This window comes from Channa argus, chromosome 4 (genome assembly GCF_033026475.1).
Source record: "Channa argus isolate prfri chromosome 4, Channa argus male v1.0, whole genome shotgun sequence".
NCBI lineage: Eukaryota > Metazoa > Chordata > Actinopteri > Anabantiformes > Channidae > Channa > Channa argus.
In genome coordinates, this window is record NC_090200.1 from 10507941 (window position 1) to 10526364 (window position 18424).

Here is an 18424-nt window from a genome sequence, read left to right on the forward strand (position 1 = left end):
GAGGAGGAAACATCATTTAATTTAAGGCCTGAATTTTTATTTTTGGTTGTGTAAAAATCTAAAAAAGAAAAAATTACAAGCAGTTTAATTACAACTAAAAATAATAACTGTATGATAATTTCTACACAATATAGTGCAGCACAGAAAACACCACAGAGTGTCAATACTGGTTCAATATCACAGTTTGCATTAGTTGAAGCTGCCTCAGCTGCAGGAAATATAGCAAGTACAAAGCACATTAGACTACATGAATTACAGATCGAGAACAAGGATGTGATAAAAAAAATTCAGATATTCCTGATTCCAAAACTTTAATTTATATCATTTTAAAATGTCATCTCTAAACAACTAAACTACATTTTCTATTTCTAAGAGTTGCTCTAGCTTCTAATCTCAAATCCTACTTGTCTTTCTGTAAATGCTGTAGTACTAATGTTGCATGGCCTGTCAAGGCTAATAAAGGTTTTAATGTGTTTTAAGTAAAAAAATGGTTAAATTCCTCAATTCATTGGATGTTTTCCCCCCCCATTTCAAAAATAAGGTTTTATAACTCTTTATTGTCGCTACACTATTTTCTGACCTGTGTCTTGCACTGAGGTTTGCGGCTCCTCTAATACCTCATCTAGCTCCTTTACAAAGTGCCTAAGAGCATCCAGGCAGTGCTCTTTGATCTCCATCAAGTTTTCATCAAGTGGTGCTTGCAGCAGTTTCTCCAAACTAGGCTCCTTGGCCACCAGCATCTTCACCACTGTGCGAAATGTCTCACAGTCCTGCCTGTAATGCTGCACATAAAACAATCACATCAGGGACATCAATATTTAAATTGATACAATGTGGACATGTGTAGTGTTTTTTTTTCTTAATAGGTCATGTCAATACAAATTAGTGTTTCAAATACTTTATTTACTTGAAGCTAAAACAGATTTGTTTGCCATCTCACTAAAATTCTTAGCTTGTCAATCATTTAGAAAGTGGTGCAGAGTTAGAATTTTATTATTCATAATTTTTTAAATGTGTTGTAAAACTATGATGTCTATCATTGCACAATCTCGACAGGTTGTTAGAAGTTTCTTTTTGCTTTTCAGAATTCAACATTTACCCATTCGTCACGCCACTTTGCAAATTGAGTTACAACAATACACACGGGCATTTCATGCACACAATATTGGCATGAATAAACACTGAATTGGCTTTCGGCCTGTCGCTTTGGGGGTCGCCACAGCGGAACATGTTCCAGACCTTGATTTGGCATGTTGCCCTCCCATTTTTATCCGGGATTGAGACCGGCACCAAGGTGGGCCTTTGTGGCTGGGCGTGGCCACACCTGGTACCATCCCATGGCCTTCTGGCATGAATAAACACTGTATTAAAAGAACATGTTAAATTTATATTAATTTATCAGCCCATTGAGCAAATAATTTTGACCTCAAACAAGTTGGTTCCTCTATTTGGCTTTTCGTTAAGCTCTACAGGGCGACACCTTTTAATGATGGAAACTTTAATAAACACCGTTCTGGTAAACTGGTGTATTCTATGAAAGGTGTGTGAGCCTTTTCAAGTGCACGTCCACTCAAGACAAAAGGGACATGAGCGGGTGATGTTAGTTGTGCTGTAGGAGTCTTTCACACCACATTGTAACAAGTTCTCACATCCCTGTCAGATTTCACTGCTGAGCCAAAATGGCTATTAGGATTTGGTGCGAGTTCACAACATCTTTATCACTTGGGGAGAAAAGTCTGAATGAAAGCTTCTGACTGGAGCCAATGAGAGGTTCAGAGCTACACCACCCTGTCAGGGAGCAGTGAGGAACAAAGGAGTCCTTTTTTTTTAGCTGCAGGCAATGACTTCATTACATCGGAAACAGTAACTCATCAAATTTTTAATATAAAAGCTGCGCAGGCTAGTGGTAGAACAAAAAGACCACTGACCGTATCTAATCTAGCATGAAATATTCGTTAAATGCAATAAAACTGATTTGGTAATTTTTACAAGACCTGACAAGTTAATCAGTGTCCATTCTTAGGCAGAATGAGGTTAACCGTCTATAACCGAAGGTTCTACCGGTTATATAAAACGACAAGGGCCATGTCTTTGATCTAAAGACACATCACATAACGTCTATGTAGACCAACTAATTCACGTATACTTTATCTGTACTGTAGTAATATGGAGCATCACTTATCATCTCCGAGTGATACACAGTGACAACAATTAGTAATGACAATAGCTTTTGTAAATTCATTCTTTATAGAACTATAGTTAATGAGAGGGTTGGTTTTTAAACTGAATTTTATCTTCTGGGGTACATGTGAAAGAGGGGCTAAGTGCAGTGTAGAAATGCCAAACATATATATCAAAGAAAAGTTTGCTACACCCAAAATCAACACGTACACACGTAAGGGGTCAAAGAAAAAACTAAAGATATGACGTTAATTTTAGAACAATAAGAATGGAAACACTTGACCTACATGACAACCAATTACCATGATTTCAAACAAAAGAAAGTTCTCATGTCATGAAAACCCCCTCAAAAAAGGCTGGGGGAGATTACTGAGAGTACCTGTTTAGGAGGGAAAACACAGCTGCATACTTTACTATGTGTGAGACAGAGAGTAGGCATAATAAGGTTAGTTAAATTATAAAATTACACACAAAATGTGGTGGTAAAAAATGAAGGGTCTCCACCTGATAATTACACTGATGTTAAAAAACTGCAATGCCTCAAGCCTCTGAACGACTTCAGGTTTACTGCATGGCTTTATTTTATTTCATTTCTCTTTGTCTATTATTATAATTCCCTTGCTGAACTAGCTACAGCATGTTCAGATAGTTGATCCTTCCTGCAACACTAGGTGGCTCAGGCTACAATGCATCATAAGAATATTTTGCTCCAGTTACAGGAATGAAGTTTCTTACACCACAGTAACTGAAATATTACAACTATAAACACTACAGCAATACAGCTTGTTTCTGTTGTATCAGGACATCGACTCTTCACACAAACAGAGAAGGCTAGTCCAGAAAACTCAGACAAAAATATCCCAGACTGCGGAAGATTTTTGGACACAGGCTGATGTTTTAACGTCTGCAAATCACGTCAAGAGAATTTGTGGTCCCACATAATGACAGTCCTCACCGCCAACCACAGAGAAGTGAAAGACTGACAACACGTGTGGCCAGCTACGTATGCTCAGGGTCAACTTCATTCAACTCTGCAGGATGTCTTCTGTCTTATGCTGTTCCAAACCTTCTGATTCATTTTAATATTATGCAACCCAGACTTCAGGTGGATTTCCACCTCCATACGTCTTAACTGCACATTTCTCCAATTATTTTTTAAGTGGGCATTTTTGGGGGGATCAAATAATTAGTTCCAGGTTTAAAGATGTGAGGGGAAGCTTGGCCTAAATGAGACATAAACTTGTGGTGCATGTCCCACAAACCAGTACCCCTCTAATCACTTAGGGCTGATTATGTATGCCATCTTTCAAAACAAAACCTTCCCAAGCTTTTCCCAAACTACAGTCTTTGTTAACAGTGATTTCATTTTCACTCCATCCTAGTGTACACAGTTTTATACACTTATAGGGTTCAGAACAATGTGAGAAAATGTAGCCCCATAATGAACTATAAAGTGAAATGAACAGATTTGCCTTGATTGTGCTACAGGCTATAAAACTGAAGATGAAGACAAAGAGGAAGAGCATCAGTCCATAGTTATTTAAGCATTGAACAATTGCAGAGTGAAGTCAAACAGTCTGCACTTTTGGTAAAAAGTGCTTCTTGGACAAACAGGAAGGGTGCTTTTGACCTTATTATGCTCTTTATGTTGTGAGAAAATGTTGCAGGGAGGCTCTGCCCAAGTTCCCTCCCTGGAGGTGACCATGAGCTGATCTTTAAGCCTGATAGTAAGGGGCCACACAGGATGGGCTGGTGCCCCAAGAGAAACAGCAGCACTAGGCGCCCTTGAGGAGGAGCCGTAAAAAGTGGGCTTGTGTCTAAATCGGATGTTTGTGGAGGTCCAAATTGTGAACATACCGACAGTAGTGTGCGCTGGTATAGCGGGTGGGGGCTGGAAATTTAAGGGTTTGAGTCAGATTATACATAAGGCACTCACATGGACATTTAGTGAGGCTCTGTTGAAATTAGCACTGATGCAGGCAGGGGTCCTGCATAATAAGGGAAGTAGGGTAATGACTTGAGGGCTGGTACACATTAGGGGATATTAAAAGAGCCATTTTAATCACTCGGGCTGCAAACCGGACCCCTCGATGGAGGGGCTAATAGTTGAAATGGATATGTTTCATTTGCACTGATTGAGATGATGAATGGACTTCGCTGAAAATCACTCCCTGGCACTTTGCTGCATTTCAAAATGACATGTTCCGAGTTCCCATGTTGCTAGTATTATCTTACAGGCTCTGATTGGTTCTGTGGTCACTCCCAAGAGTGATAAATTGCTTCACTGGTCATCTTATTGCATCAGACAAAACAATGACGTGCTAATCATTATGCCCAAAGCAATGATACAGCATTCTGAGACATGTTATGACAAACAGTGCTGTAAACAGGATGTTTACTATGTCAAGGAGACAATCATTAGTTTGAGGTTTCTGATTTTCTTTGTAACCCTGAAACAACCACAGAAAGTATGCATTACAGCAAGCTCTTGGCCAAAGAACAATGAATTCTGCTGGTATGACGAATCCATTTCTGACTGACATTTCTGATACACAGCACTAAGAGAGCTGGGGGGGAAACAAAACCCCAAAGTAATTGTAGTTATTAGGTAAGTTAGTCACGTGAGGGGTACATGACAGGCTTGTTTAACACTAACTGCTGTGGATGGGAGCAGTTGCTTCAAAAAGTCAAGTTCAGTTTGGAAACAACCGCGGCAGTGACCGATCCGTGTGCGTCGAACTGAGCCTGAGGCAGATGTTACAACTGAGGTTTCTGCTTCTCGCCATGTCCGTAGAAACAGTTGGAAATGGCAGGGTAAGCATGTGTGTTTGCATTGATGCCAAGAGACGTACCACGCTGTGGGTGGGCTGAATGCGTCCTGCAGGGCAATTCATGCCCTGCTTTAACGGGAAAAGATAAGTGGTACTGTAGTGGAGAGCGATGAAGGGAGGGAAAGACGTTCAACTTCAAATAGTAGGCCACAAGAGTCACAACCTGAGGTGCTAAGGGCTTTTCTGCTGACTCATCCTCCTTCTCTACACTAAAAAGTTTCTCAAAACAGTGTTTTATAAATATTATGTGTAGAAACCATGGCACATTTATACATCTTCTACATCTACTCCTGAATTGCAAACACATCATAGAGCTAGTGTAAAAGAGTTGTTTGGATATTTGATCGCCTTGATATGAGGCTTAAAATCTACACGTAAGAGGCAACCACATGATAACCACCCATAAGAAGCCTTGATTTTAGGACTACAATGCCCCAGCTGCAATGGATAATTTAGTTTTTATTTTATTTTTTTTTACATATAGGCAAAAACAAAGTTGTTCAGTTTATGTGTAATTCAATACTGTACAGCACCACTTCAATCTCACAAGAAACCAGCCAGTGACACACTCCCTCACCTGGGAGCACATCCTGTGTAACCAACTTGATTTTAAGCTAAGATATTGAGGTTACACATAGTTTAAAAAAAATGTAATCCTAGGTCAGCCTTGTGTTAAAAACACTGAATACATGAACCTAAAATAGGTGGTATAAATTTAAAAAATGCCTGACGTGAGGTAAGACCACAGTTTTCTTGCTGTATAAATGTTTACCCTCACGTACTGTAGCAGATTGCTTATTTGAATAAGAACATTTGTCTAAGAAACAAGTAAAACAATCTGATCTCATTGGCAGATTGTTTCCTCTGTTTTTAGAAGATAAGATTTGGAAGAGCTGATTGTAGAACTAATTGACACCTTATACTTGCTTACAGAGCGACATCAGCATTTTTCAAATAGCTTTTTATGGCTTTTGTTCAGGGTGTAAATGTACATTAATGCTTTTAAACTTCCCTATATTAAAAAATTTCTCTGGTTCTAGCTGCAAAACGTGTCCAAATGACATCACCCAGAGAAGATTTTTCAGATGATGTCTTCTGGGGGAGCAGGTTCGTCATGATTACTAATTCCATGGCGTGAGGAACAAGATAAAATAATCTGAACTACAGGTTCCTCCAAATGATGTCATCTGGAGGCATTTTTGTGCTAGAAGTAGAGAATTATTTTGAAATAGGGAAGTCAGAGGGAAGTTTATTGGTATTTATGTACATGTACTACCCAAACTAGAACCAAACGAAGCAAGTTCAAAATCTGTGAAGTTGTCCTTTAAAATGGACTATTTTTCTTAGAGCCAATAACAGTAATGAAGAAATGTTTAGCTTTAAAAAGGACAGTGGACATAAGCTGTATTGTTGCTTTACAGAGTCAAGACAATTCACAGAAGTGAAGTAGTTTCGTGGAACAAATCTTAGTACCTTCTCAATTTCCAGAGCCTTAGCTTTAATGGCCTCCAACCGGCGAGCCTTGAAGTCTTCCTCTGGTGTTGGCTTTGGCTCCATGCTGGCAGCCGCCACCACCTCCTCCGACTCCACTACAGATGCAGAAGTTTTTTCCTGGAGGGTCAAATGTTAAGGGTTACAGCTGAGGTCACCAGGTTTAGAAGCTGGTTCTGATTTCAAAGTGTTTCTAATAGGAACATCTCTGCTCTTTTGTGGGTGTTGAGTTCTTGTTTTCTTACAGGACTCTCATTACACACGCCTCAGTTCAACCGCAACAGAAATATACACTTATTAAAGATTTCTTATAGTACATCAGTCAGTCAGATGGGAATGGGCTGTTGTGGGTGCAGTGTCTTGCCCAGAGACACTTCGACATATAGCCGGGACCGGGGATTGAACCATACTGCAGGATGTTTTTTGTGAGAGGAGCACTGGTTGAATTTGCCCCTAAATGCAAATGTTACCTTTGAAGTGCCAGAGTTGTGAGGTGACCCCTCCACAGAGCTGCTGGGAGTGTGACTTGTCAGCACACTGGGTTTATCTGCAGCAAAAAATCATGAAAGATGGAAAAGGAAACAAATGGGAGCCGATAAGCAGATAATCATGACCAGAGATTTACGGTAAATAAAAAGCTCTGAAAAACAGAGCGGATGACTATAAAAAGAGGCTGATCGTGAGGGTAACCGCAGCATTCTTTTACGAGATTTCACGTGGCATTAAAATAAACCCTGGACAAACATCCTCGCGGGCCAGTGGTCAAGGACATAGCTTAACTGCACCATATTTTAAATTTATACCACAGGGACAATTATATTACTTTCCACTATGAGAAGTTATTAATACTTCATTTGTCTTTGTATTATGAGACAGCTGAAAAGTAAAATTGAACTTTTAATACATCCTCCACACAATGGTGCCTGAGCATTTCAGCTGTGCCTAAACTATGTCCTCCATCTTAAAGTGTTTCTGCACACCATGACCTTTCACATTACACCTCTGAAAACAGATGCTTCACCTGGGATGGCTCATTTCTTTCAGACAGTACAATTTCACACGTTTCTGTAAAATGGGAAGATAATCTCTACGAATGTCTTTGCAGAAGAGATAAGGACACATGTCAAAAAGCCTTAAACCATCAACTTTACTGTAGTACTCCCATTATCTATGCTATTCTAGGTTTTTTGAGCTGTGGCTAATTGCCAAGTGTCAATTACTTCAGAGTAGTGCTTCGTTACTGAACGTCAAACACTGAGGCAACAAGGTCAGACAGGCAGCTCCATTACTTCTAGGTCTGTGCAACAGATTTCAAAGCAAACGGGGAGCATAATGGGTTTGGAATGGAGATAAGTTTCTCCTTTTTGTATTCACTTGTAGTTTTCTGTTAAACGTAAAATCTTTACCGATTTAAAGATGTAATGATTGTTAAAACATCTAAAGAATAGTTTAAATACTAGGCACAACAGGGAGCAGACTAATATCTGTCACACGAATGGAGGTGGCGTTACAAGTAATAGCTGAACACTACTAGCCCTGGTATGGTTAGGAGTACACCACACAGTATATTATGTACATTTGGTTTCATCTTGCCCAATGAAAGTTTGACATGTGGACTAGAGGAGCAAGGTTCAAACTACCAATAAATTATTATACTATTATTCATTATTAATATCCATAATTTATTACTAAAATATTGCTACGACTCTTTCTGCTTCTCCAGTTGTTCAGTTTGTCTGGAAATTTTCTATGATTCGTTTTCGGAAATCATGCAATCGTTACCTCTTTGAGATTTTCAAAATTTACTGTTGACGTACGCTTTTGTTGGGGCTGCTGATAGGTGCAGCCATTGTCCCTGTCGGGAGAGAAGCTCCTGTTGCTGCTGTTGGACCCAGAACGTCCAAGCACTGGTGGCTGGGCTTCCCTCCTTGCAGGAGAATGGTCCTGCATGATTCCTATAGGTGGAGAGTTCCTGTAGTCATCACGGTCTTCTCTGCAAAAATACATTTTTAGTATTTTGAGTCTGCAAAATCCACAAGACCCATTATGATAAGCATAATATATTTGGTTATGTAATGTTTGCATTGTGGAAGCTATTTTTATTAGCACAATTTAAAAGAGGGATGTAATTTTGTGTTTGAATGTCACTACTTTTTATTATTGTCAATTTATAATTAAAACTCTGCTACAAATCTACACACATTTCACTCTGTGCTTGTTTGAATTCATAGCTGGTTTACAACATAGTATAAAATAATATCATTGTGAGAGCCCGTACTCAGCTTTTCTGTCTGGTAATGATCTTAACGAAGAGCCTGACCCTCGACGACTTTGGTGGAAATAAGGACCAGGTCTGCCATTATTTCTGAAAAACAAAGGAATGCACAAAATCAATCACTGCCAAAGCTGGAAGACAACTTAGCAAGAACTGTCAGTTAAACAAAACAAAAAAAAGGCTAAAATCCAAATTCAGAATGCAGAGTTTTCATCAATAAAAGTAGTTTAAGAAAAAGGTGGGTGTGTCAGCGAAAGACTTTAAATTGGTAAATGAAAAACAACAAGAAAAAACCACAAAAGCTCCATGGAGCACATTGTTCAATTTGTGAAAAAGGAGCAACTTTTAGTATTAAAGTACCTCTTTAAAAGAAACCGTTTTGAATTTTAGGCAGAACCACGATGAAGCAAAAAATGTAGCTGAAGTTACAACAAACTGTCACCAAATCTATTATTCAGTTACGTGAATGACCAATTTATGGGAACAAATCTTCACTGCTGCATTTTATTTTTATAATTTTCTAGACTCAAAACTTTTGTCTAACTAACCTTTGGGACTAGAGGTATAAATGACCCGAGGCTACCTGGTTGTCATGGCCTCTGCCTGAACTCAAGACACATCTCAAACAAAGTGCAGTTCTGAGACTTTTACGACTCGGGGTCTGTTTGAAGTAGCCAAGAATCAGCCTGCCATTTGCCAAAGACTGTACTGCTGTCCATGCAGTTCAAAACTAACATCACAAGACTCTGATACTAAAAGCTGTGCTGTGTGTTTACTGAGAAGAAACCTACAGAGAGAGAAAAAATTAAAATAAAATCAAAAAATCTCAATTAAAAAAACAAACAAACAAAAAAAACCTTTTACCAGATGTTAACCCGGAATTAGACACATTTGTTTTTGCATTACTGCAGTGAGAAGAGATTTAAAATAGGAGGTATTCTCTTATGTCTGACTGGCATTTGACTAAGAAATGAAAAGCTCGTGCAATAATTTGGTGAGTCATGACACCTAAAAATAACTGTGTGTCCTGATTAGATAAACTATTAATAGCCACTGCTTTCTTTGGTAACGTTTCAAAGCACCAAAGAGTCTGGTTTGTTTAAAAAGTACTTACATCAACATGACTTATTTATAATGTAAAAACGCTAAATTAAACATGGCAGTGTTTTACTGTTCATAACAGAGGGATTAAATCAGAGCTGTACACCAACTCATTTTATGATTTGTGGGCTAAACCCTCAAAAGGGTGAGGGAAAAGGGTTTTTCACTAAAACTCCACTGCAGAACTTTAATACACTGCTTGTACTGCTTGTCTTTGGCCTACACCCATTAAACTTAAGTCATTGTACATTAAGGAGTAATGAAATAGTTATGGTCCTGCACAACCCTGTTTGGGCTTTTACAGAACTTTTTATATTAGTGTTGAAAGGGCCAATGTTGGACTCTTGACAGTTTTAAAATACACGTTGGGTTGAAAACTGACTCAACCAGAGCCTGAAAGGTATGACTCAAAGTCACTTCCATGTGCTCTGATAACAAACAAAGCAATCTGTTAAAAAACTATCAATCTACCAGGGTGAGTAGCCTGAACGACTTTTAAATTGCATTTGTAGCTAAGAGAACACAATAGCCAAATCCCACAAATTCTGTTAAACTTCTTGTATGTGGCAGTAAAGAGCAAATCTGTTCATACAAGTGGTTCTTGCATGAGGCCAACATGTTTATGAATTATGGCTCCACAGGTTTCCAGGGAACCTGGTTCTTTCACAAGGTAAAATGCTTTTCAAATCATCAGCAAGTCTTCGCACACGATTATTGTAATTGTGTAATCACAAAATGATGAACATGAAAACATCCATTTACATTTACTTGTGTGCATAAAAGATATAATAAAAACAAGACATACACTGCTCAGAATATGGGATATGTCTGGGTGTTTGAAGAGGGAGTAGCCCAGCTGTTTTTCTTGTCAGGGTGGGGTAGCGGGTGGGAGTGGGGGTGTTGGGCTGACTGAGTAGACACTAGTGCCCTTTGTCCCTGTCTGTTACCCAGAATGACATTTTGAAAGGTAAGGGGGCTCTTGGTATGAGAACAGTGGGATGATGCTGTACTTGGCTGCTCTGTGTGGAGTTAGGCTCCTGAGTGCCCCCTAAGAGCACAGTTAGAGGTGACTGAAAAATATTTCCTACTTATATTTTCCAAGGTACTTCCCAAATCAACAATTTGTAATAATAATAAATGTTATATTCTAATATTCCTTGGATATAGTGCAAAAATAAAGAATCTTCAGAATTATGAACTTGGTTAACCTTATCTGTCTTAATGACATAACACGCAAAGAAAGCCGCAATCACAAGGATCAATAAATGTACTGTATAAGAACAACATTTACTTGTGAAAACCAAGAAATCTGCCTCCACCTAGAGGTTATTTTAACACATTACATAAAGGATTCACTGAAGCAACTGACAATTGCACATAACCAGGATGTCACAAAAAAATCTATTAACAATGAAGGACCTTTGAAAAAGGTATAAATTACCTTGACGCTAACTGATGCCGCAAATCATCTCTGCTGTAATACTGTTGGGAATATGGGCCCTCCTGAAAACCAAATTGCAACAATTTTAAGTGGGAAATGCTGTAAATATGGGTTGTTTTTGATGACACTGTTGGGAACTGTAACACGGCGGACATGGATGTCATTTGCCATCTTGTTATTAACATTCTGAAATGTTTTACACACATACACACACCATTTCTTGTTTCTGTTTGATTGGCTAAAAACACTCTTTTAAACACTCAAACAGTAAATATATCACCACAATTTTTACACTTGTTTTCACACTTTCGACATAAAACATTTCAGTCTATAAGCAATAAGTACCAATTCTGTCTTACATTTCTTGGGGGTGATGAATTTCTGCGAAAATTGCTGAAGTTTTCATCGAAGTATCGACGATCATTAGGTGGATAATTGTCTTCATCGTGGTATTCTCTTGCATCCTGGTAATTTCGAGGACCACCAAACCACTGGTCATCATGAAAGCCTCTGTCATATTCCGTCCCTTTCCGAGGAACAGGGGTCCTCTTTTCAACAATATTGACAACTCGATGAACTGTCACCTGAAATTACACAATACTGCGTTTTACCTTTTAATGTGTAAACCTTGACCCAAAAAAGTACCACATGGAATCTGAATGGGAAAAACTAAACACAATAAATGACATGCTTTTAAAGTGCTCCAGGGTTTAACGTAGACTGCATGTTCCTTATTGTAAAACTATACAGGAATGTCACCAAGAACCGTACAGTCACTAAGGGTATGTTTACATTGCATGTTGACCATCTAATCTTTTTGCCCCCAATTAACTCAAGAGCTGATTTTTTTGTCAACCAAGTAAATCCTCTTAAATTTCTCTGTATGTATTCAGCATCAATAATAAAGGAGAGCAACAAGATAGACAAAAATGAACAGACAGATTTGTTATATATTATATGGTCACATAAAATGTGGATGATCTGATTCCATGCTGTTCAAAATCTTTTTGTAAATGCAATGAAATAAAAGCTGAAGTTCTGAACTTTTATATCACATCCATCTTTGGATCTTGAACTCAAATGTCTTTAGAAAGCAAATAATAAATAAAGCATAAAAACCTGTTCTGAAGGGACAAAAATGTTACTTTTGAAACAGAAAAGCAAGCTCTACGCCTAGTAAATACCAGGCACATGTCACGACCCAATACCAACCCTACAATGAAGCATGGAGCATTATGGAATGACCATGCTTTTCACTAGCAGGGTCAGGATGACATAGGGAAAACAGAGAGGCCCTTAAAAAATGAGTTCCATCTGCATGTGACCTGGACAGCAGCAATTGTATACTTCTCAGTATGACAATGAACCAAGGTGTAGAGGAACACATTGCTAAAATGGGTTACAGACAAGACAATCCATGGGAGGTCCCACCAAAGCCCAAACTTAAAGCCTGCGGAACATCTGCGAAGAGACCTTAACATTGCAGCTCCCAGATGATTGCCACCCAACTTGATGCCACGTGACAGATCCTTACCTCTCTTGCATCTACTGGTAAGAAGTGCTCTTCATACGCCTCTCTAATCGACTTTCGACCATGTCGATATGCCACTGCAAGGACACAAACATTTTTGGTGAGTTCAAAGTAAAGCATTAAAAGTCACTGCTACAATCTTCATTACATGTAACGAAGTCTAAAAGTTTCCATTCAAACCGATTAAACAAACTCAAACTATTTTTTTAAATAATACATGGGGCCAGATGCAGCATTTTCACGCCTGGTCTACTCCTTAACAACAGCACCAAGAATATCATCCAGTGAAGACATGTCTTCACACAAGTGTCAGACTTAAACTTTAAAAGTTTCGTCAACGACACTTCCACGTTTCTCCAGACTTCCTCTAACATGGCAGGAACAATAATAGGGCTGTTTTTGGTTGCCTGGCTGTAGGCACCCTCATAAGAACACCGAGGTGCCGAGATAGCATGCGAGGCGGAAGCTGCTGACTGAAGGCTCTGTCTGTCCACAACACTCAAAAAGCCACCTAACCAAAATTCACTGCACTAGTGGCATTTTGACAATGCTTAGTAGACATGTACTTGACATCATTTCAAGCAAGCTCTACAAGGGATGACAGAGATTCTCCATCACTCTCACAGTGACACAATCCCCCTCTTACATCCCCTAGGGCAAATCACTCACTGGTCTGCCAGTATTCTTTCCTTACATTTTCAAACAGGAGAAACTCCTGCAGCTCTTGGTAACTGTAAAATTTCCCCTATAGAAAGTAATTCTTGAATGAACATTTAGTAAAAATTGGCTATGAAACAAAAGAATAATATTCAAAAATCTATAAAATACTCTATAATCTTATACAATCTATGAGAATTATGTAAATAGGTATTCCTATAGTATGCACAGTCAGTATTTTTAACTAGCATACCCGTGTCATAACTAAAAGTCTCCACACTATAGTTGAAGGTATCAAGTTATTTACAGTATGCCCATCCATCCATCCATCCATTAATCCACCCACCCATCCATCCATCCACTAAGGGTTGCAGGGGTGCTGAAGCCAACCCCAGCTCTCATTGGGTGAAAAACTGGGTAAATTCAAACTCCTACAGGTCTGTGTACAGGATACTGTTACTAGACTTTTAAAATAACAGTTGATTAAGACCCACAGAAAAAACTGCATCTCTTTTCAAAATCTTTTATTTATACAATAATTGCAAAAACATACAATTTAAACATGATGTATTTGAGGTCATGAGGTTTAGGTTGTTTGTACGTCGCTACCAAGACATGATGCTGGATTCTGAGAAAATGGAAAGGACTTTTTCTGACACACAGACTACACGACTGGCTAAATTGTTGACTAATACATTTATAGTAAGAATAATCGCTACTTAGTTCATGCCTTTTAAATGTGTATAATAATGTTGCTTAGCAATAAACTTACTGTTGAAGTAATGTTTTTTGGTTCCCCCTCTGGTTCGTTTAAAGTGTCTCAGAAAACCAACCTATAACAAGAAAAACGGTGCAGCGTCGTTATCTCACGCAGCATATTTCTGCTTGTGGACGTAGGAAACATAACGTACACAAACACACACAAAAAAAGGGGCCTAACAAATGAACTCTGACCTCTGTTCAAAAACATTTCTACACAATTCCCGCCCACAGTAACACTGTAAATATGGAAAGTATCTAACGTGACTATTTAAAAGCGCTGGGATTGTGAAACATTCTTGTCAATGAGAACAATGACACTTCACATTTTACACTCCTCATTATAAATAGCCGATAAATAGCTGCATTTATTATGACCGGACGAAAACGTTGTTGTTAGCAAACTCAGCTAGTTAGCTACTAACTTAGCACAGAAAAAAAACAAATCACAAGCCAATCACTCACCAAATAATCATGTAAATACTTCTTTACACAAAATGCGTTCTACATGTCTAACATCGCTGAAAACCTATAATAAATATACAACCATCAAACGCATTCCACTACAGAGTTCTCCGTGAGTTAACGTGTAGAGATAAAAACCAAATCAACATTAAAAACAGCACCGTATACGTTGAGTTCCTGTTTGCTCTTCTTCGCTTCAAAACGTACGTTTAGACAATGGTGCACTGCCACCCCTGCTGGCGACTGGCGGAATTGTCAAACTTTACCATTTAATGTCGACCAGTGGAAGAATTATTCACATTTGCTGAAGCAGTGTTACCAGAAACGTTTGCTTAGAAACATTTTTAAAAAATTAAGCTCCCTTAAGTTTTAATGAAAGTTATCAGTCAGGAAGTAATTCTAAGCGCTTTCTTTAATGTTCATAAATTCCCTCGATAACGGTCTTAATTTTAAATGTATCAGACCTACCAAGCAGTACTTTAAAACAGATTTGTTTTGTAGCCAACTTCATTATTTCAATTTCATATATAATATATTTTACTTATAATAATTTGCTTTGACTTACTTTGTAGAGATCGGTTTTCCATTTAAGATAAAAAAAAAAAGTTATTTTTATTGTAAATATTTGCCCCCCAAAATTTAAAATGCCAAATGAAATCGATCACGGTTCAAAATAAAAAGTGGGGGGAATACTTTTTATAGGCAGCGTTTCAATCAATGATATAATTTTCCCCAGTATTCTGTGCTGTGGAAATGTATGAAGCCTTCCTGTGGTGTACTGTACTTCCTGAATTCTCATTAAAGGCCGCCGAACGCAGCAGTCCTCCTCACACAAAGCGCCTTTCATTGATGTTGTCACATTTCTAACTGCCCTCTGTTGTGATTACGTCAAAGGCGATTGGGTGAGCCCGTGTCACGTGACCCCCCATCGACAGGAGTTTCCACGACAGCTGAGTAGCAGCTAAATGCGTGTTTCCACCTGTAACATTGAACATCTCTAACTCCACTGAGTCGAAGTTTCGCGAAATGGGAGACAAGAAGAGCCCCACGAGGTAAACCTGTAGCTAGTCTCTTTGAACGAAGACTTTTCGGGGCTGTTTGAAATCAGAAAGCTCGGTCAGTGGATGGAGCTGTTCTGCTGAAAGTGTTCATGGCGGCTGGTTGCTGGCATAATGTGGGGCAACTGCCCGTGTCAACTCAAAAGCTCCTTTCACAGCGACTGACTTTTGAGCACAAATATGTCCTCTAGTGTCCTATCTTTTCTTTTGTGACGAAAAGTATGTAACAGGTTGTCTTCGGAACCGTTGCCCACATTGAAAATGTGCCGATGTGTTTTTGTCTGAAGGCCGAAGCGGCAACCCAAGCCCTCCTCCGACGATGGCTACTGGGACTGTAGCGTCTGCACGTTCAGGAACAGCGCGGAGGCGTTCAAGTGCATGATGTGTGATGTCAGGAAGGGGACGTCAACTCGGTAAGAGTGTAACTTTGAATTTTCATCCCTCTAAGCCCAGCCGGACAATTTAGTTGGCTCCAGCCCTGTTTTAATAGATTAGTTGCTGTGAAGTGACCTGAACGATTCTAGTCCTGCAAAAAGTCGTGTGCTAGGTCTCACTTTCTGGTTGGAGACCGTGTGGTTTGATCATGGCTATATCTAACCAAACCAAATTTGAACGTGTTTATTGTACTATTAAAGTAAGGTGTTTCTGAAATATCTTGTAAACCAATTTTATATTTAGGGTAGACTTCATTTAAAAAACTAAACATCTAATTATACAGAATAAACCCATCAACTGAATAAATCCGTCATTAAAACAATCTAGAGTTAATTCAAAAACTTTCTAAAACTTTCTAAATATAGGTTATATAGCAGGACTTATATTACAGTAGACTCAATTTAGATTAATCCCAGTGAACCCAGTGACCTGGCAGCTGGGTTTATGTTGTACTCTAGCCACATGTATATACGAGTGTAGCCCTAGCTCCTGTTTCACAAAGAAAAACATATTTTGGTTTACTAAACTTATTATCCAAATACATTAACCAAGGATTTCCATATCACGAAAAAAGCGGTAGGGTAAAATTTTCAGATTAGCAATATTAAAATTGGTATTGGTATAGAGCAAGTGCTGCTATTGTTGGGCCTAAAATGCTGGGCGCATAATGACTCCTGTTAAACCCGGTGGCAGACATAAAAATAAAAATATTTTCTTGTCACAAAATATTTCAGTTTTCGGTGTAGTTTCGGTCAAATAGGAAAATTCCATTTTCATTTTGTAAGCCCCCTGCCCCTTTTGCTTATATTGAATAGTAACATAGTTCAGCAGTCCCAAGCATCTGTGTGCCATCCTTACAGTTTTATATAAGTGTAAAACAAATTAGGCCAATAATAGGTGTTTTGTCTCTTTCAGGAAACCGCGGCCTGTTTCTCAGCTGGTTGCACAGCAAGTAAATCAGCAGTTTGCGCCACCTACACACCCCAAAAAAGAGAAGAAAGAAAAATCAGAGAAAGACAAGAGTGATAAAGAACCAGCACTGAAAAAGAAAAACCATAAAAAGATGCGGTAATTAGGACATACCTTCAGTCGTAAAAGCTGAATATTCTGTCACCTTTGAACTTTTTGTTGGTTTTTTGCCCCCACGCTAATATTTGGTATCCTGCCAGCAGTTTTCATATGTTGTCTGTTTCTCCCTGCACTAGGCCCAGATTAAAAAACGTAGACAGGAGCAGCGCCCAGCATCTAGAGGTCACAGTTGGAGACTTGACTGTAATAATCACAGACTTTAAAGAGAAAGCCAAACCCACATCTACTTCAACAAGTGCTGCCTCAGCAGACCAACAGAGTCAAAGTGGCTCAAGCTCCGACAACACTGAAAGAGGGGTCTCGAGATGCTCTTCGCCTCGTGGGGAGGGGTCATCAGTGAATGGAGAGACTCACTAACCTTCACACTCAGTCAGCACAAACTATTCTTCTGCACTCTCAACAGCCTCAACCAGAGATTAAATTTCACAATGCACAGTATTTTTTTTTTTTTTTATAATATAAATGCCAATATATTAGCATTTACTTCCAAAATGGAGTTGTATTTTTCGCTGCCTTCCAATGATATTAAAGACTTCAGGAATTAGGGCATATGTTGTGTGCTCAATTGGAAGAACTGCTGCAGCAAAGTATATTATGAGAAACTGAACAGGAAAACGGTAGCATTAAATATTGATCATCAATGGAACTGTTCCACGTGTTGTGGTGACTTTTTAACACCTCAGTGTTAAGTCAGCATCACACTCAGGTGGCCTCTGCATACAATAAATGATGCATTATGAAATAAAATATGAAGTCATTCACGAATTGTACTTTATCCATAAAATGTGTTACTATTATTTGCACTTAATGGCATCCTATGTTTATGATAACTTTTAGCATTACTTCCACTGCTGTTATCAGTAAATCCTAACACTGTCAGATACTGGCCTTTTCTACCCCTCTCTTTTTGTGCCATTGGATGCAATAATTGTTTTACTGTACAACATATGGGTAAAAATATGGAATTGTTATTCTAAGTATGCTTTTCTTACACTTGCTAGAGTTGAGCATGATTTAATCTATAGACTGGTTTATACTGTAAAATAATGTTAAATAAAATAAGTTGTAGATACTTGGATATGTTTTGTATGTTTCATAAACAGCAGTTTA

At 38.6% G+C, this 18424-nt stretch overlaps 2 protein-coding genes across 6 annotated transcripts in view; one reads left to right on the plus strand and one right to left on the minus strand.

Annotated features, from left to right (window-relative positions):
* Nucleotides 1-18424, minus strand: part of LOC137125148 (periphilin-1-like) — a 42721-nt gene that overhangs the window by 21239 nt on the left and 3058 nt on the right. The window contains exons 1-10 of one of the 5 annotated variants that reach the window (XM_067500151.1): nucleotides 15298-15384; nucleotides 14281-14341; nucleotides 12855-12928; nucleotides 11680-11904; nucleotides 11321-11382; nucleotides 8782-8868; nucleotides 8321-8496; nucleotides 6974-7050; nucleotides 6486-6623; nucleotides 19-782 (exon numbers count right to left, since the gene is read on the minus strand). In XM_067500151.1, the coding sequence (XP_067356252.1) occupies nucleotides 564-782; nucleotides 6486-6623; nucleotides 6974-7050; nucleotides 8321-8496; nucleotides 8782-8868; nucleotides 11321-11382; nucleotides 11680-11904; nucleotides 12855-12928; nucleotide 14281 (1059 nt within the window). In that variant the 5' untranslated portion in view covers nucleotides 14282-14341; nucleotides 15298-15384 and the 3' untranslated portion in view covers nucleotides 19-563. The other 4 variants (XM_067500148.1, XM_067500147.1, XM_067500150.1 and 1 more) reach the window with 4 other exon arrangements.
* LOC137125149 (YY1-associated factor 2-like) lies at nucleotides 15625-18390 on the plus strand. Its single transcript, XM_067500152.1, has 4 exons — nucleotides 15625-15784; nucleotides 16078-16203; nucleotides 17141-17293; nucleotides 17431-18390. Exons 1-4 carry the CDS (start codon nucleotides 15759-15761, stop codon nucleotides 17669-17671), a joined length of 546 nt encoding a protein of 181 aa, XP_067356253.1. The 5' UTR covers nucleotides 15625-15758; the 3' UTR covers nucleotides 17672-18390.

Excerpts from the sequence above, each read along its gene's own strand:
- LOC137125149 (XM_067500152.1), top strand. The coding sequence starts at position 15,759 with ATGGGAGACAAGAAGAGCCCCACGAG. Across the intron at positions 16,204-17,140 it reads AGGAAGGGGACGTCAACTCG|GAAACCGCGGCCTGTTTCTC; the intron begins GTAAGAGTGTAA and ends TGTCTCTTTCAG. Across the intron at positions 17,294-17,430 it reads AAAAACCATAAAAAGATGCG|GCCCAGATTAAAAAACGTAG; the intron begins GTAATTAGGACA and ends TCCCTGCACTAG.